We start from the raw sequence: 26,626 nt of genomic DNA, 5'->3' as shown, positions 1-26,626 counted from the left end.
CTTCCAAGTGATGTCGAGCTTAATGGTATTCATTTGAACCTTTGGCATTCTGGTTTTACTTGGATTGTGTGGTGATTTGAGGAAGCCATTGCTTTCTGGAACAAAAGGCAAAACGCAAACATTTGTGCTAAGCAAGAACATAGCTAGCCTTTTGTTTTTGAATCATTTGCCTGAAATCAATGTCGAACTTGATCATCTTAAAATGAAAATAACATTCGAGTTTCCAGTTTCTCAAACTCCTATGTTAATTGGATAGTGCTGTTGGACGGTTAACGGCAGTATTAATGACTAACTTATGAAACACAGGAGAAAAGAATTTGGGAGAAGAGGAATGGAATTCATTCCAATCGCCTTGACTTGATCTTGTTTCCGGTAATCTTTAGTAGAGCTCCAAGTAGGAGAGGAATACAAATCCCCTGAGAGTGAGACGCATCTGCACTGCGTCCTTTATTCTTGCAGTTGCAGGCACCTCTTACAGGTAGCCTACAGCTTTGATCAGTATGGATTGAGTTCTGTAAATACAACGATTCTCTTTCACCTGGTCCATATCCAATTAGCTTCCCCAGGGATACGCTGTTATCTTGGAAAAATGATGCTGAGGACTGGCAGCAATGCAAGAAATAGCATGTATTGGTAAATAAATATATATATATTTGTTGCAAGGCTTGAATGTTGAGCCAGCAAATGGGGAAAGAAAAGGTTGGTTACCTCGGTGTCAAGGTTGGAAGAGGAGAATGAGGAAAAACTGCTAGAGGGAATGTGCAAAAAGTATGGTTCCACAGCTGGAGCCGCAGCCTGTAACCTTTGTTGTAACCCAAGCCTCATATTCATTATCTGTAGCCCAAGTGGCCAACCATTGGACGTTTCATGATTCTGGGGAAAAGGTGATCGATTCAAAATACTGAAAGAGATTGAACAAAGGAAGTTTGGCAAAAGCCATGCGGGGGATAGCAAACTCGAAAAGTTTTTTATGATATTTTAGTGTCAAATTCCTTATCACACATAAATCATAAATGTCAGTTTCACCCTTCAAACACAAGCCAAAGAGCCCATTCTGATGAAACAGAGGCATCAATGTTACTTAAGGACCTTCCTTTGTAATCAAACATGCTAGTTAATATCAAATGAACATTCATCATCCCTTTTCTCTTGCATCAAATGCTAACAAATTTATTTCTAACTAGATACGTAATAAACACAGGGTCCGGAGATTTTTTCTGTTTTGACTACATTTGATGCTGTAAGAACATCAAAAGAATGGATTAAAATCTAAGCTACGACCAACGACACAGTAAGTGGTAACCAGAGAAGACTGTCGGCACAGATCAGTAAGTGCTAACCAGAGAAAGGCACTGAGATAAAGTCCTGGTTGTAATTCTACTTAAAACACCATAATTTTAAGCATACCTCAATTAGGTTCTCTCTAGAAACCCATGAATCAGGAAGAGGAAAAAGCCATGATAACACTTTTAAGTCTCCAAAGAAAATAATATGAATTGTGAAAAGCTTTCAAATTTAGATTATTCTATCATTAGTAAACAGCAAGTTACTATTACCGCGACAGCGGTGACATTCAGCATAACCAGGGGCCAAAATCTTTCAGTTACTATCAAACCAAATATATGAGCAAGAAACCAAGAACATAAAGGAACTAAACCAGAAACGATTCTTGGTTACCAGAAAATCAAAACATAAATTCACGAAAAAAAATGGTTCACATTCATGATCAACAGAAAACAACCAATAAGAAGAAGAATTATTTACCTCAGCAGCCATGGGTTGAGAGCTCCAACAGCAAGAAACAAATGAAACGAGAATGGCAAGTGAACAAATGAAGATGAGGATCACAAGATATCGCAACCGGAACACAAAATCGCTGCTAGTGTTAAAAGTACAAGAGGTGGTCAATAAGAGCGCCTGTCTTGGATTGGCTCATCTGACAGATTCTTCCTTAAACAAGGAACAATTAATGATATGGGTCCCAGGGGAGAGGAGTTTCAGCTTTGCAAATCACAAGAGAGAGTTGATTAATATAACCAATTTTCTATTTCATTATCTTAATTTGGTCACATAATCACACCCGTTTAGACATTGAACAACAACACTTTCACCATCAACTTACCGCCATATTTCAAAAATCTCATTTTCTTTTTAATCTATGGACCAGCAAAGGTATGTCTTATCATGAATAATTATGTAATTATTTCATAATATGATATGTCTTATCATGAATAGAATTTGGCTAACAGTTCTTCCTCCCATGCATTAAAGAAACGGGACACCTCATATATAGGGAATTGGAGGAGGTGATACTCAACTCTGTTTTCTGCTAAATGATTACTCAAACAAAACGAGTAATCGAAATCTTTGAAGACAGCAAGAGAATCAATGCTGTTAGCCTCCTATTCTCATATTACATTTAAGTTTCTTTCGTTTCAAGAGAAAAGAAATGGGTTTGTTTCAATATTTCATTAGGTTCACTCAAATGGAGTAATCATACTATCTAAACAAGCTAGAAAACAAAAGAAAATGGGATTCTTGTTGGCTTGTCTATTCATAACTATAACACATTTTCTATTTGATGCAACTTACTCTGTTCAACATTTTTTTGGGGGGGGGGTATACAAATTTACAGAAATTGATGAATTTTGTACAATTCATACTTCCCTTAAACCTGCATTTACTTCCCCTCGAATTAGAACAACTGCATTCTGAAAGGAACCAACACCATTAAATAACAAAAAAGAAAAAAGGGTTCTTTACTTGTCACCCAAATTTTTTAAAGTATGGCATTGATTGATTAATTTCCTTTAAATTTAAGTTCAGGGGTGTTTAATTTAGAAGTAAATGGGCAAGCATTGGTGACAGGTGAAAACTTAAAGAGAGACAGTTCATGACAGGAATATAAGACCTAAAAAAAAAGGGTAATGGTTCATATTTCAGGGGGAAAGTTCATTTGTAACATTGTTTTCAGCAAACAAACTTAAAAGCACAGAGTAATTTGGAGTTAAAAAGTTGAAATCAATCAATTTCAGGGTTGTTAGAATCATTAACTTCACACCCTCTGCTTTCTTTCTTGATTTGTTATTTAACTTTCACGTTAATGATTCCAGCTCGAAAATTTCAGACATTAATAGTACCAAACCAAAAAGATTGAAGGTGGGATTCTGAAATTAATTAAAACTCCGCTGGTTTTGTTTGTTTTTGCAGTCTGTGTGCTTAGTTTTACAAGATGGGGATTAATGGAGGAGGTGTCATAAACAAATCGCTTGGGAAATTGAAAGGCGTTTTACATGTTGACTTTTGCGTGGAAACGTATATAAAAGATTTGAACTCCTCCTATTGTTGATTGTTGAACCGCCCGCATGGAGAAAAGGATACGTGGCGCTCCTTGTAAGATGTTGGAATTTCATTTTGTCCAAATTAGATTAAAGTGGAATATTCACAGAGGTGGACCCTAATAGCTCTCAAATTTTTTTCTACATTTTCATTAAGTTTCTGGAAATTTTTTAAAATTTTAATTAAATATTTAGAAATTCTCATTAAAAAGCTCAAAATTCTTAAGCCTCCCAAAAGTAAGTGCCAGCATCCACTCCCAGACTATTCAGGAAAAGAATAATAGAAAAAGTGGAATAATTCAGTTTGGTTAGGCCTTTCTTAAAATGTATAATAAAAATATACAAATAAAATAAAATAAAATTCCCAAATGTATAGTAAACTAAGCATAAATCTTGAAGTTGTTATAAAAAAGGAATAGAATATAGAACTACATATTAAAATTAAACTAGGAAGTTTTACATTAAAAATATACATAATAAAGCTATTGGAAGTTTTCAATGTGTTAGATAATAAATTTTGAAGTCAATTTATTTGAAATTAAAAAAGAAAGAAAGAAAGAGATAATGACCTACTTTATCACTTTAGAAAACATTCAATAATTTATTTTTGAAATACAGTATCCTAAAAGAAAATTAGATAAATTCTGCGCAATTTCTGAATTTCATTTTGGTGATTAAGAAAAAAAAGGAAAATCAACCGTGATTTGCAAATTAATTAGCTTTTATGATTTTTGTCCCAAATGAAAGATCAAGAAAATAGTAAAAAGTAGAAACTCGACAAAGACCTGAATTGGAATTTTCTTTTTCATAATTTGTTATTGGTGGCATTATCTTTTGAAGTTTTAAAATTATTCTAAAATATAGAATATTTTTTAAAATTTAGGTTTAAATTTTTAATTACTTAAATTACACGTAAACAAAAAATCATAAATGTTCGTCATTACACCAACTAAAACAAGACATATATACCCAGTGGTGAACTGTCTATCAACATTTAAATTTTTTTTATTAAAAGCCTTTTATAAATAAAATGTTAGTTGGGCAATAAGGATGTTTAAAGGCCCAAAAAAGATGGGTACTGATGCTAGTAGGTCCTGTGGTCGAAGTATACCTGGCCATTTGGGCCATTGTTCTTTATCTTTCTCCAATGGAACTTAGTTATAATATTTGCATGTCAACACTCGAAAAATGTTTCGGGATGAAAAGATTGGAGGCAATGTTGGAGAGTAAGAGATGCATTGTTCAGATTTGATCACCAATTATCCTGAATTGATGAATGTAATTATCTATCTATTTGTTAAAGTTATGGTACTGCTATTATTTTTTTACAAAGATATGGGAGGAGAGTTATTCAGAGACAAATAAAAAACTGGATCAGTATCACTAATATTATATCCCTCCAAATGGTCCAATTTTTTTTTTTTTAAATTAGAACCATTCAATACCCAGCATGATGAGTACTCCCACAATTATTTTGCTCCTATTTTTGGGGGTCAATAAATTCTTCCCTTGTTGAAATGGGGTTCCATATAAAAAGACACTGTATTCAGTACCCACACATTATTCTGGTAGAGCACCCTCTCCGGTCCCATTTAGTTGGGTTTGCCGGTCTCCAACTTTAACTTCTTATCATTATCTTCATTTTGTTAAGAGTCGACAGAAACTAACCCTAGCAGTTATCTATAATATTATAAACATTCTACACTGACATAACATATGATATACACCTACAAGATATACAAGTCTTTGGATTCATTGAGTTCATATGTGTATATATACAAGTCAAAGAGACTTGAGGGTCTCTAAAGGCTAAAGCTTGAGAACACAAATAAAGTTGAAAAAAAGAAGAAGAGACAAACCACAGTCTATCCGGCATTCACGGATAATCCAATTGAAATTCATCATTTTCCTCTCTCTTTTTTATTATTTTTTTGATTATATATTTTAAATTGATTACCTGCTTTTACTTTAATGGCTAAGGTGGTCCTACTTATTTTACGTTGCTTGTTGTTTACCAACTAGCATACTTAACTCTTGACCATTAACTTGATCGACTAGGATTACCTTTCTTAATTAATGTTCCAATAAATAGTACTACGAGCCTGATATGGTTAAGAAATGAACTTTACTCTCAACCCAAACTATAACTTGGTACGATTGAATTTATTATTTAGCCAACAGATTTATTTGAACTAATTAAAATTATATTGATTAATTCCATTGATTTTTATTAATAAAAAATTAATTAAAAGTAACGAAAAAATTTCATTGTTAGAGAAAAATTTATCTTCAGAAGTGCTCAACTGCTGACCTCAAAGCATGATGCTATCACTTGCAAAGATAGTGATGAAGGAGGGGGCCATTTATATCATCACATGGAAGTGGTACACAACTAGCAAGCTACACACTTTTATTTGGTTTATGACTATTGAGAACTCGTTTTTATGCATATGATCTATGAGCTAGATGCATACGAGACGCCATATATAATCATTGTTCCAATCCTATCAGCTCTATGTTTTCACCAACAAGACCTCCCTAACTTGTTCAAAATTAACTTTTTAATTAATTAGATTCTTTTATATACGCGTGCATGGTTTGGTGAAGGGGGATCATCGACTACAAAACAAGATCATTAAAAAAATCCAATCATTTTGAGGCTGTCATGATTATTGTCCTTGTATGCATGGAACATCAATGTTAATATATAGAAAAGCTAAAGAATTGTTGTATTTCATTTTCATTTTCTCTTTGCGTTTTTTACTGATCTTTTAAGTAGATTTTTTCGGTAGGGGAATATAGACAGCTAGTGTTACAATGTACTCACATTTTTATTCAAAATTTGTATGATAAAGTTAAAAAAGAAAGAGGAAGAAAAAAAGAGCATAACTCTCTCAAACCTTTAGCATTTCAAAGCAAAGGAAACTATATATAATTAGAAAATAAAAAAAAAGATCATCACAAGAAATTAACCGCAAGGCTCAATAAATAAAATTTTAGCTTCATTGTTGTTTTTGCCAATTAATTAATTACCATAATACTTATCATCATATTAAAGCCAGTGCTTGTTTTGTTTGATGTTCTTCACAAATCACACATCAAATGTAGAAATACTGTACGACAGGTGATCAGGGTTCGAACTCTTCCTCGCTTTCCTCGAACTCCTCTTGGTTCTGGTGGTACCTTCCCATGTTGTTGTAACGATTCTCATTGAACTCGTTCCTCGAAGCAACTCCTCTTGAGTTGTCGAACCGGTTTGGATAATAGTTGTTCTCACTCTTGACGTCATAGTAGTACTTTCCATTCTCCAAGTACCTAGTATCGCTCATGCCTTGCTTCTCGCCATTGTTGTAACCATTGTTGCCGTTGTAGTAGTTGTTGTTCTGGTTTTCCTTGGTGCTCCATCCTTTCTCGGTGAAAATGGCCTCGCCCAAGTTTTGCTGCTTAGTGGACTCGTAGGCATTCTTGTTGTAGTAGTAAGTGTCTTTATTGTTGGAGGATTCGGGGATGCTGTTATAGGGCTCATCAGGGTGGAATCTAACAGGGGTGACATAGGGTTCATAGGTTTCTTTGGTGGTGAAACTGGGCCGGCTTGAGCCTGAGCCTGAGCCTGAGCCTGAGCCTGACTCGTGGCCGTAAAGGCCATAACCATTTTGGGTTTCAGGAATGAACCTTGGCTCTTGTTCTTCTGGCTTTTGGGTGGTCTGGGGAACGAAGGTCTCGTGCTTTTGCTCTCTGGTTGTTGTCTCTTTCTCATTGATGTTAACTCTTGGGAATTTGCTGAAGTACTCTCTAGCATGGATTTGCATGGAGAAGAGGGCAAAAAGGAAGAGGATAGACATAGAGAAGAGTTTTGGTGAGGAAGCCATGGCTATGGTTGCTAATGCTTTACTTGTGTGTGTGATGTGAAATTGCGATGATACAAAATCTATATATATGAAGCAAGAAAGGGCGATCTTCTAGTTTTCTATGTTGTAAAAAGATTTCAACTCAATTAGGAGCAAGTGGTGAATGGTGATGATTGTGGTCCCTTCACATTACACCAATAACAACTTTATCAAAAGACGCTTTCTTTTATGTTTGGTATTAATGATATATATTTCATTTTTCCTTGTAATGATCCCATTCTCCCACACTGCTAAACAGTTCTACAAATATGATATTTTTTCCGCTATTTCCTTAACATATAAAATTTTATGTTTAGTTTTGTACTATATATCTTTACTAATATTAATTTTTAATAAATTTGGTATTATCGATCAATCAACCATAAACTAAATTAGATACTTTTATAAGGTTATCAATTTATATAGAATAATAGTACAAATATACACATGATAGATTTTGAACCTACATATTTATAATTTGTAATAATTATATCTTACTATTCAACCAAAACCTCATTTAGTATTTTTATCAATTTTTCAAAATATATTTGTTAAATAATTTTACTTCACCCACATCGTGAGTATGCTATAATTTAATATAAATAAAATATTTTATTGAATTGGTATAACGAAATAACCAACATTAACTCGATTAAAAAAAAGTCAAAATAATACATTACTAGTTATATAAATAACTTGTTTTTTAAATATAATAAAAATTCACAATTTTTAAAATTCAAATATGGGTATTTGAAAAGCATAAGGTCTCAACCATGCAAATAAACTTTATTAGTAGTAACAAACTCACTAAGAAACCTCATTAGTAGCATAGATATCAACTTTTTTTTTTTTTACAAAAAAATACTAGATAATTATTTTTAACCACATTATGGAAGTATCATAAATTAATATAATTTTTATTTCTTTCCCCTACATAATGGAGGTCATATATCACTAGTAATATATTTTCATTTCATTTTATTTTTCATATTTCATCTATCTTGTATCGAACACGAAAAAGAAAAAAGTAATTTCTTTTATTTTCTTTTTGTTTTTTTTTGTTAATTATAAAAAGTGAATTGTCTCTTAAATTTGATTGATGGAAAAATAAAAGCAGTGTCAGTAAAACTTCCTAAGCAAATAAATAAATAAAAATAGGAGAATTCTATAAAAAAAAAATTGTATTGCAATTTCTTTTTAAAAGTAAAAATTAGGAGGAAAAAGGGTTACACAAAATTCTAACCCTTAAGTCTCATGCAGATCAATTTGTTGATGGAACGAACGGGTTTGAATCCATACATAACAAGAATTCATACAAATTAAAATGTTAATAATTATTTTTTAAATTATATTAGATTATGTGACTAAATTAGTAATTTATTGAAAATTATTTTTAAATAAAATAATAATTTATTTAATTCTCTAACTTTATAAAAAAAATTATTTTAACTATTTATTTAGATTTATGCTTGTTTAACCTTTAAACTTACCTTTTTTTTTTCAAATCACGAATGAAAAAATTAATATATTTTAAACTTCGCTAACGTTGCATACATGTAGATGACACATGAACATTTAATTAATTTTTTAAAATTTAAAAATTCAAAAAAATATAAAAAAATATAAAATATATTTTAGTTATACTTTTTTTTAAATTATATTAGAATGTATGATATCTACTTGCGGGTGGGGAATATATCTAAAATCAACATCACCACCAAAGATTAAACTCCTACTTAAAAAAAATCTTATATATTTTTAAAAATATTAATACATCTATAATAAAAAATTTAATTTTGTAACATCAACCCAACAAAAAAACCATTATGAATAGTAAGGATGCATAAGGTATTTAATGTTGCGGCAGAGATGAGGGGGAGTGGAGTGGGACATAAAATAAAGAGATATAGTTGGGCTGTGCATGTGCTACCCCCTCTCCTTGTCTAATGCCAGGGACACGCTTACTGACCTTTTTCTACGCCGAGGATTTAACAACTCCCGCCCCCTCGGCCCCATCCCTTCTTTAAAGTGCCAATCTGCCATGCGCATTCCATGTTAGCAAACCACCCCATACCCCACCCATCACTAAATATGCTTAACTTCACATTTTTTTATGAATTTTATCTTTCTTTTTTTAAAAAAAAAGTCCTCCACGATTTTCTACAACTGCAAAACCTTGTTCATATCAACATTGTATTTGATCATATAAAAGAGAGAACCAAAAAAAAAAAAAAGGTGGAATCATTTTGCAGTGTATTGTAATCTTAATTAGTTCTAGTTATATACAGACATATCCTTAAATACCAATTTAAATGCATCTAACTGCCTTGTTAATCTTAAGACAACTTCACGTCTTATAATCATCTCCTGTTTTAGCATAAAAAGAAAGCTATACTACGAAAGAGTACGAGAAATAGCTATAAATTGATTCAAATTTATTAATGTTAGAAGTCATTTCTTAGAAAATAAAGCTCAATTAATGTTGTAACAGGAATTTCTCCTCTTCATAATAATATGGGGGTGGAGTGCAAAACTTGCAACATCATCATGAAAGAGGGCTGGATAGTATTGATGTATCTATCTATACTCTTTATTGTAATTGAATGTTGATCACCAGATGTATCTAATATACTTTAAGACTACGTTTGGCGCCATCAACAAAGGAAAAACAGAAAAGCAAAGATAAAAGAAAAAGAAAAAGAAAATTCTCCTCATATCTTGATTGAACTTTATGGTTCGTGCTTATGCATTCAAAATTCAAGCACCGATGCCTCTATCTATAACAAAATGAACATAATGGAAACAAGAAGGATTTTTTTCGCGCTGAAGGTTGAACTTTCGGAGTCCCAATATGTCTGATATTATGAGGTTCTGTTTTAGAAAACAACAATAACAAAAAGCTGTAAGGATGGGTTGGAATAAAAAATCAATGGTAGAGAGTTAAAAGAAAAATGCTTTATTGTCAACGTTAGTGTTTGACCAATCAATTGAATAATTTTTCTTTTGGCTTTTACTTTTTGCTTTTCTTCTTTTCCTTGGATTAAGTGAAGTTTAGTTGCTTGATTAACGGTGGGGAAGCGTTTCGGCCGTACAAAGATTGTATCAATCTGGCCATCGAATCCTACCCAATTTTTGAAAAAAATGTTTGCCAAACTCGAAAAGCATTAAAACTATTAAGTTAAAAAGAAAAGAAAAGGTAGTATCCAATGTGATCATCAGTTTAGTGAAGTAGAAGCCGTAGAAATAATGTATTATCAGGATTCTAATGTGACTGAAAATGATATATACTTAACATTTCTTTTTTTTTTCTAAAAATTTCATAAATATATGTCATATATTCTATAATCACATGATTTTTTTTTAAAAAAATTCACTGGTATAAAACTGTACAATTAGAAGACAAAAAAAAATATATATGTTCAATAAATTATAACTTAAAATTCAACTGATACAATTCATAATAGATAAAGAATTGAACAAAAACATGATAAAATCTAAAAAAAAAACAATTAGGTAAAACACACAACATAGACACTAAGTGACAGAGACCCGTATTGCAATTATAGATGGTAAAACTTAAACTCAAACATTTAAAATCCAAAACTTCAACCTTTTATGAACATTGCTAATATAAAACAAGACTATACGAAAAGGGGAAAAAATTAAAGTAACATAATAAAGAAACCATGATGTATTGTTTTTAATTCTAGAAGCTGAAAGTATTGAATAAAGTGGAGGCGATGGCCCGCCCCACTATGTTGTGGTAAAGTGGAGGCCAGATTTAACTAAACCGAATAAATAGTTTCAGGTAGTGCAGTTGGAGTTTGGTCGGTTATACATGGGGAGAAAATTGATGATGTAAGTTGTAAATAAATAAATAAATGCATGTTTAGACGTTAACCAAAATTACAGGCGGGCTTATCTGGCAAAGGTAAATTCTATATTAAGCAAAGTGAATCAGAACTCTTTATTACTGGTTTTGCTTTATGATGTTGTTGGAGCTTCTAATTAATTTACTTGGGGCCTCAATTTAAGCCCCTTTTCATCATCATCATCATCATCATCATCTTCTTCTTCTATAAAAGAAAGAAAAATTTCTGAGAGTAGATATTTTGTTAAGGCAAACAACAGTGCTACCGAGAAAGAAATCCGAAATCGACCAAAGCAAATAAAATGATCCAACGTTGACAAGAGAACTGATAAGACATAAGAGTTAAGTACTTATTATTACACAATTCTGAGACAAGGAAAATTGTCAGGAATCATTAAGGGGAAATGGATTGAACCAGAGCAGGGAGAACAATAATAAATCGGGAATCAAAATCGGAATTAAAGGGTGGACATGGCTTTCTAGGCGTTTCCTTCTCAGCCTCTTCCTAACATACTCTCGCTTTTGCGCATCGACCCATTGTGCTTCATCCACTCCCTTGGCCAGAATCAGTGGTGGGGGCTGATAGTACGGGCACTTGGACCTCCAGGAAGTTTCGGGGACACCCAATCTTGAGACCCTTTTGAGGAAAAGAGAGATTCCCCATTTCAGGTGGAGGGATGGGAAGGTATGGGAGTTGGGTTTATTGCAGAGAATTGGAGGGAAATCCCAGTTGAGGAAACATGGGATTTGTGTGGAGATGAAGAGTTGAGAGTGGAGAGGCGGTGAGGTTGTGGGGCTTGTTAGGATGTGGGTTAGAGCCTGGAGCTTTTGCTCCCATGTCGACTCTTCCATTTTTTCTTTTTTTAGTCTCAACTATGGATTAGCCTTGTGACTTCGGAAGGTGACAAAAAAAAGAAAAAGAAACAAAGGAAGGGTTTTTGTTTTTTTGCAAGACTTGAAATACCTTCATCAAGGAATTGCCTTATCGCCTGCCATTTGCCTTTCTTTACGTTGATTTCATGATGACTGACTACAGAGAGATGATGAATCATCAATGAATTCACGTTTTCCTTTTTTTAACAAAAATCTGCGATTCCTCCTCACCACTTTCCTCATTTGTTTTTGTTTAATAGTTATTCTTCACTCATGGATGCCACGGCTCTTCTTTAGTTTCATCAACGGCGTTACCGGAACCAGCTTTTTAAGAAAAAAAATTAAAATTAAAATCCCCACATTTTTTTTAAAGAAAAATGATTAAAATTATCATGGACGTGAAACGCTCCCAATGTGTTAATGTCTACGTATATTTGTACACAATCAATTCAATGATCGACTCCAATTTTGATTACGCTACAAATATATGCAAATATCATAAGCCTCAAAAATCAACATTTGGGTCAATGAATATCATACTGTATTAATCTGGACCCTGGAATACTTCCATGTAAAATTGACTCATTGGCAGCAAAATGACCAGGCGCTGTACGCTGTACATGTGTCTAACTCTTCTTTCACCTTTTAATATCAAAAACCAATCTGTAAAAGAGATCAGAGAAAACAAAGTACAACAGCTTGGATGTCACCTACTATTTCAGGGTAAGACACTACCCCCTAAAAGAAAATTTCTTCACCTAGCTGAACTATGTTAAAAGCAGCATCCAAGCACCCAGTACAGGGAAGGTAATGAAAGCAGAAGCCTGAAATACCATAAAAAGAATTATACCAGCAATTCAAGTAAATCTTCATGTACAGAAGATGGCAGCTGGTACTCAAGAACATACCAGAAAGAATACCAGTTCATCATTGACAAAAGCAGCAGTAAGTTCATTTCTTTGCATCTCCTCTTTGATGAAAGCTTGCAACTGCAAACAAACAGAAAACATTTATTTCTTGCAAAGCCAGAGGTTCCTAGGGAAGGGATATACTTCTTTGTACTTGGTCAATATTTTCTAAAACTAATACATATTAACTTGTAAACTGGAACCTCTGATGAGCACAAAGGAGACAGATGGAAGAAATTTAACTCCAATTGTAAAGCAGGCCAAATTCTGTGCATTGGAGGAAAATTGAATTGTTACTAAATAATATTCTGAAGTAAAGTACAAGATTGCAGAATTAATGTCTGCATACATCCAACAGAGATGATTGTACGCAGAGAATTTCAAGTTGAAAGTGCAAGACAATTATTATCCTTCTCTTACAAGCAATTTCAGTGCCTTGGTCATAAAAGTTAGAGTATGGTTAATATCATTCAAGGCAACAATAAAGGGCCAATTAAGGTACATAGTCTATGTAGGTACATAGTTTAAGGTTCATAATATACTCTTCTTGGCTGATAGAACTATAATTCCACGAATACTCAGTCTTATTTACATGACCGATCAACCCACCGATTTTCCATTTTTTAGGTTGGAAAAGACCAAAAGTTTCCATAATAAGTTTCAGAACTTAGTAAAAGAAAGAGATTCTGCAATCTTGAAGCCATTATATCTTACAGTCTTCTGGGTCAAATTGCTAAGGAAAGTGGAAGAGGTGTTGATAGAGGCAAGCGCAATACTGAAATTCAAATGTTTCGTGACCACTTTTTTTTATGGAAACTTTCACAAAGGTAATGTCAAGTAAGTTTTGACATGTGAAGACCTTCAAGAGTGACACCACTATTTTTCAGACAAGAATCTAGAAAGTCATGCAGTATCAAACATACCTCAGGGTGAAACCTTCTAATAGCTGAGTAAAATCTTTTCAATTGTTGCAGAGCTTGAGACACATAGTATCTTATGATAGGTCCTTTTCCCAATGAATAAGCATCCAAGGCCTTGAACAGCTTCGGTAGATGTCTTCCAGAAATGCCATCTATGAACTATTCACATACAAGATTAGATTATCTTATGACTAACATGAAAAACGAGCATATGACAAAGTATTTTTGCCTTAACTAAAAGGAACTATAAAAGTTATAACTGTTGCTGATGCTTTGATATACAAAGATAAAATTTCCAGTAATTTAAAGGGACATAGACTGAGGAAAAGAAGAGGTCTGAAAGACTGTCAACTTATTATCTTACCTTTAAGAATGTGCATCTCATATTCCTTTGCTTTTGAGCTTGCAATGCCCTCATCTGTAACACAAAGAAATGATGCAAATAAAGGATAATTATAATGAGAAAAACCTTTATCGTCATTTTCTTTCAAATTTCCCCGAGTTTAACAAATAACTGATATCATTAGGGCCTAAGACCATACTTTAGCAATTTGAAGTAACTGCTCAAGATGTTGAATTTGAACCCATTGTTCTGTAACAACTTCTGCCATCTAAAATGCAAGGGAATGAAACTTTGAGTGAGTAAAATACAAGTTATTTCAATATTAGTTATATCAAGAGATAATAAAATCAAAAGGCAATAAACAAGTTTTCAAGGCTTTTACACATCAACAATCAAAAGAAAGTTCAAATAACCAAGAAAGAGTTCTGATAAAATATGGTCATTTTCATTAACAACTTAGAAAGAATATGAGGATATAATAATTCTCTTCCATTTAAAGAAATACAGCTTAGCGTTGAGCCAGTGACTGGTACCTAAACCATAATACCTGATAACCAACCCAACAAAACCTCTCCCAACCCAACAAGGATATTTAAATCTAGAAATGAGGCAACACAAACTTCAATAATTGGAACAGCAGCAAATAGGTGCTTAAAGCATTCTTGCAGTTATTGATGAAACTCTTATGCTACGTTCGGTAGGAATATTATTTCTTCATGTCTTAGTACATGAGTTACAAACTAACTAGAGTTCCTATTTTTTACTAGAGTTCTACTTATCTTTCTAATTTCAAGTTTAAATATACACTATATGTTATGACAAACTATATTAATACTTATGTAGTAAGCTTTTCCTTGTGTTAATACACTAGATAACTAAACGAGGCATTAAAGTTTATTATAGATTATATAACGTTATAATATGAAGAAATACTTAGTCATTCAGCATTAGATGGTCATGGTGTATGACAAACAAGAAAAACCCCTCACCAACATCCCCTTGGAGCAGTGATTGATGCTCTCTTGTTGACACCCCAGGGTTTAGGGTTCACCTCATATTATAATTGTACCCCCCCCCAAAAAAAAAAAAAAACAACAAGACGAAGATCTCATCATTTACAAGCAGAGTCTCTACACAGAAACAAAATTAACGAATGTAAATGCTAACCTTTCCAACTATGTAACAGCTTCCGGTCTATCCTCAGCGTCCTGTACCTTCAACTCTAAAACATAAAGATCGAAACTGCTCTTTCTCGAAACAGCCCAAAGGCCGTGTACCTAGGATCATGAAGCCTGGTACTAAAGTCAGTTGAATTGCACAAAAGCAAATATTTCTTGCCACTCACCCTTACAAACATGACAAGGAATCAAATAGGACGAAAAAAAAATTGAAAGAGCGATTATATTTATAGAAGCATTTAAAACGAACCTCCTCTTCTTGAGCGTTAAGCTTTTCATCAGCAAGAAACGAATGATCCTACAATTTAGAAATTGCAAAATAACATTTCAATTTGATATCTACATTTAGAAATTGCAAAATTACATGTCAATATGCTATGTAATTTTGGAACAAGATTACTAAGTGAATAAACCCTACCAATATTCAATTTTCTGCTTTCAAAAGCACCCCCCACCTTTTTTTTCATTTTGAGACAACAATAGGGAGAAGGCATTCAATCCAAATAAACCCGAGTAACATACAAATGAAAACAAAGCTAAAAACAAAAGCAAAGCTTCTTAGGAAAGAATTGAACCTTAAGATCAGATAGAGCAGACTGCAGATAAGTGCTCTTGTTTGCCATGTCCTCGAGGGATTTCGGGTGTTCCTTAAGAGAAAGGGTTTTAGCATTAAGGTCTTGAATTCTTTCTTCAAGAACAGATTCTGCATCCATATTTTACAACAATCAAGGAATCGAGGTTAAGATCAGTGTTTGTTTGGAAACTCTAAGTAAGGTATATATTTATCAGTAAAGAAATAAAAAAGAAATTTTACCCAAACGAGAGATCTTGAGCTTGGCGTCGCGCAATTCAAGGATCAAGAGATTGTGGTTGTTACTTTGTTCATCTTGAGATGCGAGTGACAAGAAGAAGAAGAAGAAGACGAAGAAGAAAAAACTGAAAATGGAGGGAAGGAGATTCATATTAACCGCCATTACTGCCTCTTCTAAACAACCTTTTTTATTTTTATTTTTATCTTTTCTCCCTTTTTCTTCTCGGAAGAAGTAAACAGAAATAGTGGCGGGTAATCGAAGCTTGTAGAATCCAGGAGAAAATTGTTATTTCATGAAGTATGAACAACCAAACAAAAATCAGTTGAATAAAGTTATTTCTATTTACGAAAAAGACAAGATATATCTTTTTGGTAAAGGAAAAGAGAAGATATTATTATAATTCGTCCAAAATCAAAATTGTTTGAAATGGGCAAAAAAGTTTGCAATATGTTTCCGTCTGAATTTTTTTAAATAAACATTTATAACGTCCTATCAACAACAATATTTATCTCAAGCTCCAACTCAAATATTTTTGAATGCTTTGATTATTTTCTATTATTAATTTTGTTTCTGCTTTGATTATTTTCTATTATTAATTTTAGAAACATTGTTATTATTCATTGTAATTTTATTCGATTCAATTCGTTTTATTTTATTATTAAATAAAAAAGCCCCGCACATGACATTGCGAGAGCTTCATTCTATTTCGAGTAGCTCTCACTTTCCAAATCAAAAGGGACATCTGCAAGGTTGAATGTCCCAAGTGTTTTCAGCATACTCTTGGATTGTCCTATCACTGCTAAATCTCCCAGAGCCAGCTGCACTAAGTATACTCATTTTTGTCCATCTCTCTTCATCAACGAACGCTTTATCAGCGGCTGCCTGTTCATCTCAACACAGTCCACAATTAAAATGCAATTCCCTTTTACAAGGTATTCTTATTTCTAACTGATGGAAAACCAACTATTTACCTGGGCCTCTAGATAGCTCATAAAATCGGCACCAAGAAGAAAATAGTCACTCGTGCCCTCTATCTTGTCGCACAAAGATTTGAAATAGTCTTCAAACCCGAAATGACCGTCTCGGATCATCCTACATATAATAGTTACACAATGCCACTCAAATCACTGGAAATTTAAACCAAGAATATCTAAATCAACTCAACCTCTGTATAAGAAAAGCAAGGATACATAAACGTACTGATAAAGCTATACATTACGTAGAATGAAGGGGTATAATACCTTACAACACGCGAAAACTGAAGAGGAACTTTAAGAGTGGGTCCTTTCTTGCGCAACGCAACAACTTCATGCGCTTTTGCTCCAAACAGGAACTGAAAGAAATGTTATCAGAAATCTACTCCTACTAATATTGTTAATTCATTATAAAAATACCATGGAGGCTCTACCAGCCCCTGTACATTAGATTAAACAGTAAATTGGTACTTTCTATTAAAAATTTCATTCTTTTGTATTATTAAAAACTGGCATGATTGACGAAATAACTAGACAGTGACATATGACGTGCCTCGTGTACCTCATGTTAACGTAAAGAGACCAACTTTTAAAAGCAGAAATGGATGAAATTTTTTATAGAAAGACCAGTTTGCTCTTTGATCTAATGTATAGTGACTAATTTGCTTATTTCTTGAGTAGAGGAGGTAAAATGCAATCTGACTCCTAATATAGAGGACTTTATGGTACTTTTACCTTGATTCATTTGTATGACTGTTGATTTAGCACTTACCACGTTATCCTGACCTATTTCTTCAACCATTTCAATTGTAGAACCGTCTGCTGTGGCTAAAAGTAAACATCCGTTCATCAAGAATTTCATGCTGCCAGTTCCTGATGCCTCATGTCCTGCAGTGCTGGACCAGGAAATAAAAATAGTATACATCAGAAGTAGACAAGTTGAGTGGAAGGAGGATTTTTTTTTTTTTAATTCTGGAAAAAGGGGCTCAGAAGGTGGAGAGACTAATTCTGCCCCAACTAATCACTTGGATATTATATTATATTATTCCATCAACCTAGTGATTCTGAACTGCTCATACGTAAGCTTAATGACAATTAATACTAAAAGATTCCAAAATATTTCGACCCAAATAAATGGTAAAATGGAGGTATACAACTTTAGAGTGACAAATAGATCTATCTATATAAGTGAAGCCAATAGTTGACCACATAAAAACACAAAGAAAAATCACAATCAGCAATCACTAAAAAACATAATGTAACTGCTAACGAAATTAATAATATCATCTAATGTGCAAAACTTATGCATACTACCTTAGATGTTGAGAAAGGTCAGCCCCTGGTATTACCATCTCAGCAACAGAAACGTTGTAATCAGGGATAAAGACCTGCAATAGTACTTAATGACTTAGAAAGACAGATATGTTATTAGAAGACAAATATAAAGGTCCTTGCAGCTTTAATTCATCATCATGGTTGCTGATTATATCTGTTTTAAGGGTAAATTACTCACCCTTCTTAGTAAACAATACACGCTTCAGAGTTCCATTGAACTTCTAGATAAAATAAATACTAGCTTACCAACTTTAAAAGATCTCCAATATCATTATCATTGTTGATCTTTTCAGCCACAGCATGACAGAGTTTTATAACCTTCTTTGCAATTTCATATCCTGGAGCAGCTTTTCCTCCAATTATGCAGACCCGTGGTACAACTTTTTTCCTATCATTCTTGTCCATATTCTGCACCAAATGAGAATAGCATGAGCAAAGATACCTCTGAGTTACACATTCTTTTAACTTATTTTACAAAGTTCGAAAATATGCACAATTTTTAATACTTAAACATCTTTATGCAAAGCCAAAAAGATGATGGTTAAGGAAATGGTTAATCAACTCATATTACAATGAGTAAGGAATTGTTGGTCTTGCAAACATCCAGCAACAGGATGGTAATAACTTAAACCTATGTTGTTAGTTTGCTACAAGGACAATTCAAAAAGGCACATATAAAAAGAAGCATTTGATAAATTCCACAAGTTTTCATGGCTCTTTCAGCCAAAGATGGTGTTAACCTTGATGCAATCATATCTATGGATAATGCCAAGTATATTAAGCAACTGCCGCTTATATTCATGTATTCGCTTTGTCTGCACATCAAACATTGCATCCAAGCTGACCTGCCCGTTACAAATAATGCACCAACATTACATCATTTCAGAGCTCCTTAAAAATGGAAAAAGAAATGTAGGTGCAAAAACTATAGCTTTCTTCAAAACCTTCAAACCACTCATCGCTTCAATGTACTCGGCAAGCCTTATTTTGTTGACCTTCTTAACCTATGAGATAATATTTAACAATAAATGAATGAGTTAGCCAATGATATGTTTTGTTTCAAAGGTGAAGCATGCCAACTATGAAAGTACCATCTTCCATTCTTGATGCAATTCAGCATTAGTTGCATAATCTCTCAAGCCTATTAAAAGGTCAATATCACGGATCCAAGCTTCTGTTCCAAGCCATTTTGAGATAAGAGCGCATAAACTAGGATTGCTAACAACAATCCAGCGACGCTGAGAAACCAAATATTAAGAGATCAAAATAACTACACAGCGGGTGAATTTAAATTATTCGCGTACTTTTAGTTATCAGGGCAAGATGCATCACAGCATCACAGTAACAAGTCTAAAATTTATTTACAGGTAGCAAACAACTTAACCTATCAGTAAGTTAATGTACTGAAAAACTGTAACTTATTTTAAACCTGTGTCACCCCATTAGTCTTGTATTGAAACTTGTGCGGCCATAGGTCATAAAAGTCCTGAAAAGCATTAATGGACAACAATTAAGATCAACTAATTAAAGACATTCATCGTAGCTGAGTTCTATTTCAAACTTGTTACAAGGAAAGGCAACGTTTAAGCAGGAAAAAACAAATATAAGTTTTACCTTGAATAATTTTGTTCTCAACAACTCTGAATGTAATCTGGACACACCATTCACGGTATGAGAACAAATAACTGATAGATTTGCCATTCGAATATTCTGACAAAAGGGATGGTTATGAACTTCAATTTTCATAACATTCTAGCAATCCATCAACACAACATAAATTTTAGAAACCCATAAAATTTGAGATATATACCTTCACAGCACCTTCCTCAACAATTGACATCCTGGTCAGCCGATCATAATCTAAACCAATCATCTTCTTTAACTCTTCCACAAAGTTGAAGTTTATGTCATATATAATCTGAAAAGAGCAATTTTCTAAAATATTAGGAAACAAGTTGACAACCAATCAAACTAATAAATTACAATCTAAAGGAGTGTGGTAATACAGGAAAGAGTTACGTGGAAAATAATAATTAACCACATGCATGCTTCTGTACCTTGGAGGCACGATGCTGTAGTTAAGAAAATTATTAAGATGAAGCTTATACCATATGACATCAGATATAAATGAAAGAATATTGTAAGATGAAGCTTGTCCAGTAGAATTACTTAGGCTTTCAATCACATAAAGTAATTCAAAGAAACGGGTAAACTTTATCAAAGCAGAAAGTACATTGCAAAATTCAAACAAAACACACCTGCAAATGTCGAGGGAGAAGGTTGCCCAGTAGATCCACAGGAATTTTCTCCAGTCCTTCAGGTGACACAGTATGAGTTGTGAACGAAAATATTTTGCATATGATGTCCCATGCTCTATGCCAGCTTAAATGCTCTTCATCCAGAAGCACTCTCATCACCTCAGCTATTGCAAGAGATGGATGAGTGTCATTCAGCTGCAGTGCAACCTATATAAAATGCAATTGGAGTTGACAGAACACGAGTCAAGCAGCAGTCAGCACTCAACCTAGGGATGATAATAAAAGTGGAACGAAAATCTTCTCAGTAAAGAGAAAGATTCCTCACTCAACTCTCACTACTGCCATCATCTGAAAGCAAATCAATTGTCAAGGATGTGACATTGAGAACCTGAGAGAACCTTGAGAACAGCTATGTTACACAAGATTCAGGAGGTAGAACCAAGCCATGTCACCTCACTACATGATCAGATCAGTACAAACTAATCCCATTCGAGGGGTCTCTACATATGCTTATGCACTAATAGACACATGAAACATGCAGCTAAGAACCTTCTCTGGAAACTCGTCAAATTTTTTATGAGTGTCTTTGAATCTTCTGAAGATGTCTTGTACTGATGCGGATACAAAGAAATACTGCTGTTTCAACCGCAATTCTTTGCCCTGAAAGAAACCACCAAAAAGAAATATGAATGTAGATCTAAAGAAAGACAAAGAAACATATTTGTTCAACCCCTAGCAAACATTTCAACCAAGTTTTCAGTGAATGCAACATTAATAATCTCCGACTAAGTACCTTTAATTTCCCATAAATCAAACAATTGCAGTAAAAACTTTAGAAGATGAAGCATGAAAAAATTGATGAGGCAGACTATAATCTTGATGTAACAATCACACCTGATAAGAACGATCGTCGGGGTATAGTATGCTACTAATACTTTCAGCCCTCTGTCTATTGACTACAGCATCAACATAATCCCCAGTGTTAAAAGACTCCTGCATTGCCATGCTCCAAACCCAAGAATTTAAGACATAACAAGGTCGCATACTAACAAGAATCCATAAGCATGTATGGCAATAAATATCATAAAAAACCAAAAATCAAAATCTTAAAGAATTTTCCAAAATAACACCTACAGAAAATTACAATCTCTAAAAATAAAAGTAACAAAATATCTGAAATATACAAAATTCTTACTAATTAAGAAATCTTTCTAGAACCGACATCAAATACCTGCCTCAAAGACTATACAAGACAGGATAGATGCTAACCTTACTAATATAAGCTCTAGCCAAAATATAATTCTCCGAAATGCAAATAGTGAAATAAAAAAAAAAGAAGAGAAAGATAAAAGAAATGAGCACATTGAAACAGCAAATAACTGATATCACTTCAGTTGGATTAAGCATGTTTCAAAACAATTAAGCCAAAACAATTGAAAGAAATTATTCAAAAAGATTTCCAAATCCCTCGCTGTCTAAGCAGAGCTTGATGGGTAGGATATAGAAGAGATCCGTAAAGAAAAAAAACACATGATTGCATTTATGACTATGTTTTAAGCTACCAAATCAGCATTGTTAGCTCAGTCCAACTATAGCATTTCTAGCGAATCTAGATCATAAGAATTAGTTTTATGTGCCAGATCTTCATACTTTAGTTTAATCCACCTAAGTGTACATAGAACTCATGCATAACTGATTGGATTTGTCAAAATTACCATATCATGTTGATCACTTGGTTTCGCAGCCCAAAGGCGAAGATTAATGGTATTCCTTGTTCCATAACCAGGTATTGGATTGTCATATGCCACAGCTTCAACCTATGAACATGAAGATATTGCTAAGCTAAAAAAACGCCAACCACATTCACTTAAATTTAGCACTCATTTAAATCATGCATCGCCCATGAGTATAACTAATGGGTAAAGAATTTTATGCAAATGTCTAGGCTTCAATTTATGAAAAGAATTACAGCCTTACCATTTCTCCAGGAACCCAAACTTTACATTTCTCTCCATTCAAAAATTCATCTGTGACTGTCCCATAGAACTTTACCATCCAAAATCATAGTGAACAGAAGTTTAGTAAACAATACAGAATTGCAAAAGAATAGAAAGATAAAGTCAAACATCCAATATTCCCACAGATAATTGAACACATCTAAGTGCTTACAAACCTTTACAGGATATGTTATGTGAATCCGCTCAATCTCCCAAGGGTTTCCAAAATTTAACCAATAATCAGGCTGTTCATGTTGAAATCCATCCACTATAACTTGACGGAACAACCCATACTGGTAGCGTAATCCATAGCTGCAGAAACAATCCCCTAGAATTAGATTATTAAACATAAAAGCCAATTCTCGTTTGAGGATATACAAGTTATGCATGAACTAAATGACATGATTTTGATGCAAGAATTCGCTAAATGATATTGAAAAAGGAAAACTAGCATAGATTATAAATAAGCTGATACTAATTAGAAGATAAGCAAGTCAGCTTCACGGCCCATAATCCTTTTGGTTTCAAAGCCAGTATGGATAATGATTCAGTACCCCTACTTAATGGAAGACTTATATGTATTACTTTTAACTTGAAATGCTTCCACAAATCTTACAAGAAAAATATACAATAGAGGCATACCCCACTGCAGGGTAGTCCAAAGTTGCTAGAGAATCCATTTGACATGCTGAAAGACGAGCAAGGCCTCCATTACCCAGGCAAGCATCTCCTTCCTTAGAATATCATAATGAATAAGATAAAGAGGAAAGTAAATAATTATCTGAGTGTACAATGTATATATATAAGAAAAGCTTTCTTCCAACATGATTAAGAATTCAGTTTTTAACTTGTTCAAACAGAGATCTCCCTTGAGCTCTAATTCCAAGGAGAGACTGTTTCGAAAGGATGAGCACACCTTAACATCATACAGTTTTTTGGCTCTAGGCTCCCAAGAATATGGCCATCCATTGGATTCACCTAGATTCAAATCTCCGACTACCACACAACATGATCTCCAATAAATATACTTGATGTATTCAATTCTCCTCGCAAACAAACAATTACTTTTCCTGATCGTGATATGCTAGTAATAATAATCTAAGATTAGGACAATAAAGGAGTACAGAAGAAAATCAAATGTCAAGTTAACCTGTTCAGCTAAAACTTCAAAATCAAAACCAAGCTGGCTTAAAGCATCTGCAAATTGGTCGCGAATTCCAAGGTTGATGACAATATTTGACAACGAACGCCCTGAAAATATAAATTGCAAATAGTTGTTTAGCATGAATGATATTTAAAGCACTGAAGAAAATCCAGAATAACATGTGAATTCAAAAACTAGTTCTACTTGTAATAGAAACCGAAGTCTGATCCTCTAGATTTGATAAACTATAGGTGCTAGGAGAGTAATAGAAAGCATAACCAAACTTCTCGAGAGCTCTTAAACTTATCCATCATTTTAATTAGAGTAAACATTATAAGGCTCATAAAGGTAAGAAGTATACCCATAAGAAACTCAAGCGAAAGAAAGTAAACTCGCTTTGGGTCTTCCTTCTTGAAATGTATCAGAGTATCATGCCAACGTTCAATCAACCGATCTCTTACACTGTGCGCCAAAGCCTGTTAAACAATCGCACTTAAGTTATACTATACATTCCCGCCAAATTTTTAAAAAGAAAGTCAAAATTCATTCTCAACCCAACAACGAAACTTTATCTTACTTGATAAGCTTCAAAATCATCGAAACTAAATCGCGATCGAGCCACCGTGTACTCAACGTGATGTAAAATATCCTTTTGTAAGCTAATCGGGTCGTTCTTCAAGAAAACATCCATCAATCCAAGCATCCTCTCAGCTTGGCCTTTCCTCTCCCCAAAATCCAACCGAGGCTTCCTAACCACGACCCCTCTATCTGACGGAGCCACAGACAAGGCGGCATCATCGTCACCGTCGATTGCGTCGATCAAGGCCTTGTTGATACTTTCCAAGCTCTTCTGATCATCGATCTTGTTGCCGCGGGAATCAGTTACGAAGAACGTCATGACAAAATAGTCTTCTTCAAAATCTACGGTGGCCTTCTCGACGCTTAGACCGAGGATATTGAAGACGCGCGTGATAACTTGGAGGAGACCGGTACGGTTACGCGCACGGATGACGAAAACGGTTGAGTTATCGTCATTTTCAGGAGAGACGGTTTCGACGGTAACGGAAGAGGATGAATTGGTTGCGGATGCGGCGGGAGGGCGTTTGGCAGCAGAGAAAGTGAGTGGAGGAGTGTTCCGATCAGGAAGGGTATAGATAATTGGGCGGGAAGATATGTTTTTAGAAGGGAAGAGAAAAGAAGAAAATAACGTGTTTGGTTTGAGGGAAGAAAAGGAGAGGGTAGCCATTGTACTGGACAACTGAGATTTTGCAGGCTTTTACATAATCATTGAAGAAGATGGAGGAAAATTAGTTAAAATTAGAGATTCGTGAAAACGTAGTAAAAATGGCAGGAAGCGAAAACGAGGTGAGTTGATAACCGTGAGATCTAGTTTAAATATACGCCACGTTAGCAAATTTAACATTTTAACTCGTTCTTCAGCCAGACTGTCGCAGGTGTGGAAATATCACGTGTACTGCATGCCCACTTTTCATTTTATCTTTTTCCAACAAATTTTGGTGATGTGTGTTGGGGGGGGGGGGTAATCCAATCCAAGATAGATGGATTTGGCCCATAATCACGACGCACTGAATTCAACGATGCTATTACTATGAGAGATTAATGAATTTCTTTTTACCTTAATTGTTGTTAAATACTAATAATAAATGTAGTAAATTGTTTTATAATTTATTATATATTGATGTTTAGGCCTATGTTTTTATCATTTTTATTTTTGATATGAACATAAAATTAAATATATAATTTCTTTTATAGATATAGCATCTATATCTAATATTATATTAGAAAATAAATTGATTATGCACACTTCGCACCTTGATGGTCATATATGCCTTCTTTTCCTTTAATTGTTTATTAACAAATTATCCAAGCACATTAATCATAGGAAAATTCAAATTCTTTAGGGTCCTCTAAAATGCTATACTGGTTTCCACCATTCTTACACCCCTCCATTAAATTATTTGACGCCACTAAGTAGGTCGATTTCACAGTGAATCTCCTATTAGCATCCTATCTCCAAGCCAAAGAATCCACATTGCCCTTCTTGTAATATTCCGAAAATTTTTACAGTAAAATATTATCCGTGATATAGTAAAATAAGGAAATAAAGTGACAAAAAGAGAAATTTTGAGTTATGTCAATATTGGGAAGTATATTATAATATATTAATTCAAGAAAGGACTAAATTGTAAAAGTGAGAAAAGTTTTATTGCACAAGAGTAAATACTCAAAATTTGAGGGGTTAAAGTGTAAATATGAAAAAGTTGAAGGACCAATAGTGTAAACATTTTAAGGGTGGAATGATCTAGAAACTAAGGAAAATGGATGAATTAGGACCAAATTGAATAGATAATAACTATGAGGGACTAAACTACAATTTTACCAAATTAAATGATGACTCAAGGATGGAATTTTAAAAGATAATGAAGGGAAAAATGGTCAATTGGAAGAGAGAGAAATCTAGAAAGTAATAATGATGCTAGAGACATTTTGATATTTTATAATTTTTTAATTAGATAAATATTATTTTATTAATATTTTAATAATATATTTTATTATTATTTTATTAGTATATAAAGAAAGAAAGATAAGAAATTCTCATCCATATTTCTCATGCACTAACGTGAGAGAAAGAGAGAAAGAAAGAAAATTTTACTTTTTTTACAATTTGGTCCTTTTACCAAAAATTCACCATTTTCACCCAAAAATCAAAAGAATTTCCATAGCTACCAAGAGAGAAAAATGTTAAGGAGACCATGGGGAGTTAGAA

General features: G+C 33.7%; 5 protein-coding genes across 14 annotated transcripts; all 5 read right to left on the bottom strand.

Moving 5' to 3' along the window:
* Position 1: 1 nt before the first annotated feature.
* On the bottom strand, positions 2–2,494 carry LOC107913948 (uncharacterized). The gene is made up of 3 exons (XM_016842629.2): positions 1,765–2,494; positions 709–873; positions 2–602 (listed from the first exon to the last, which is right to left on the bottom strand). Exons 1-3 carry the CDS (start codon positions 1,774–1,776, stop codon positions 339–341), a joined length of 441 nt encoding a protein of 146 aa, XP_016698118.2. The 5' UTR covers positions 1,777–2,494; the 3' UTR covers positions 2–338.
* Positions 2,495–6,264: 3,770 nt separating this feature from the next.
* LOC107913945 (protein E6) lies at positions 6,265–7,255 on the bottom strand. The gene has a single exon (NM_001327094.2). It carries the CDS (start codon positions 7,205–7,207, stop codon positions 6,467–6,469), a length of 741 nt encoding a protein of 246 aa, NP_001314023.1. The 5' UTR covers positions 7,208–7,255; the 3' UTR covers positions 6,265–6,466.
* A 4,170-nt stretch (positions 7,256–11,425) lies between these two features.
* On the bottom strand, positions 11,426–16,513 carry LOC107913944 (uncharacterized). Of its 9 annotated transcripts, XR_005927134.1 has the most exons (12): positions 16,133–16,513; positions 15,894–16,021; positions 15,569–15,616; positions 15,308–15,432; positions 14,340–14,408; positions 14,162–14,215; positions 13,801–13,956; positions 13,067–13,144; positions 12,878–12,958; positions 12,728–12,793; positions 12,510–12,611; positions 11,426–12,293 (listed from the first exon to the last, which is right to left on the bottom strand). XR_005927134.1 is itself a non-coding variant. In XM_016842622.2 (11 exons), the coding sequence occupies exons 5-10, from the start codon at positions 14,406–14,408 to the stop codon at positions 12,737–12,739; spliced, it is 495 nt and encodes a 164-aa protein (XP_016698111.1). In that variant the 5' UTR covers positions 15,308–15,432; positions 15,569–15,616; positions 15,894–16,021; positions 16,133–16,513; the 3' UTR covers positions 12,383–12,611; positions 12,728–12,736. The 9 variants fall into 9 exon arrangements, 7 of the variants coding, with proteins under 7 accessions (XP_016698112.1, XP_016698111.1, XP_016698109.1 ...); XR_005927133.1 differs by having other exon boundaries at positions 12,510–12,793; XM_016842622.2 differs by lacking the exon at positions 11,426–12,293 and having other exon boundaries at positions 12,383–12,611.
* Positions 15,316–16,292, bottom strand: LOC107915251 (uncharacterized). Its single transcript, XM_016844412.1, has 4 exons — positions 16,133–16,292; positions 15,894–16,021; positions 15,569–15,616; positions 15,316–15,417 (listed from the first exon to the last, which is right to left on the bottom strand). The coding sequence occupies exons 1-4, from the start codon at positions 16,290–16,292 to the stop codon at positions 15,316–15,318; spliced, it is 438 nt and encodes a 145-aa protein (XP_016699901.1).
* Positions 16,514–16,756: 243 nt separating the features above from the next.
* LOC107913942 (glycogen phosphorylase 1) lies at positions 16,757–25,208 on the bottom strand. Of its 2 annotated transcripts, XM_041113603.1 has the most exons (22): positions 24,416–25,208; positions 24,200–24,314; positions 23,845–23,945; positions 23,337–23,428; positions 22,871–23,006; positions 22,675–22,743; positions 22,413–22,514; positions 21,592–21,690; positions 21,247–21,357; positions 20,698–20,904; positions 20,250–20,357; positions 20,054–20,149; positions 19,869–19,925; positions 19,531–19,677; positions 19,384–19,443; positions 19,180–19,284; positions 18,686–18,847; positions 18,419–18,492; positions 17,877–18,000; positions 17,372–17,463; positions 17,102–17,222; positions 16,757–17,012 (listed from the first exon to the last, which is right to left on the bottom strand). In XM_041113603.1, exons 1-22 carry the CDS (start codon positions 25,082–25,084, stop codon positions 16,860–16,862), a joined length of 3,000 nt encoding a protein of 999 aa, XP_040969537.1. In that variant the 5' UTR covers positions 25,085–25,208; the 3' UTR covers positions 16,757–16,859. The 2 variants fall into 2 exon arrangements, with proteins under 2 accessions (XP_040969537.1, XP_040969538.1); XM_041113604.1 differs by lacking the exon at positions 21,247–21,357.
* Positions 25,209–26,626: the final 1,418 nt, after the last annotated feature.

The sequence above is a fragment of the Gossypium hirsutum genome, chromosome A05 (genome assembly GCF_007990345.1).
Source record: "Gossypium hirsutum isolate 1008001.06 chromosome A05, Gossypium_hirsutum_v2.1, whole genome shotgun sequence".
Taxonomy (NCBI): domain Eukaryota; kingdom Viridiplantae; phylum Streptophyta; class Magnoliopsida; order Malvales; family Malvaceae; genus Gossypium; species Gossypium hirsutum.
This window is presented reverse-complemented; position numbering and strand designations above follow the sequence as displayed.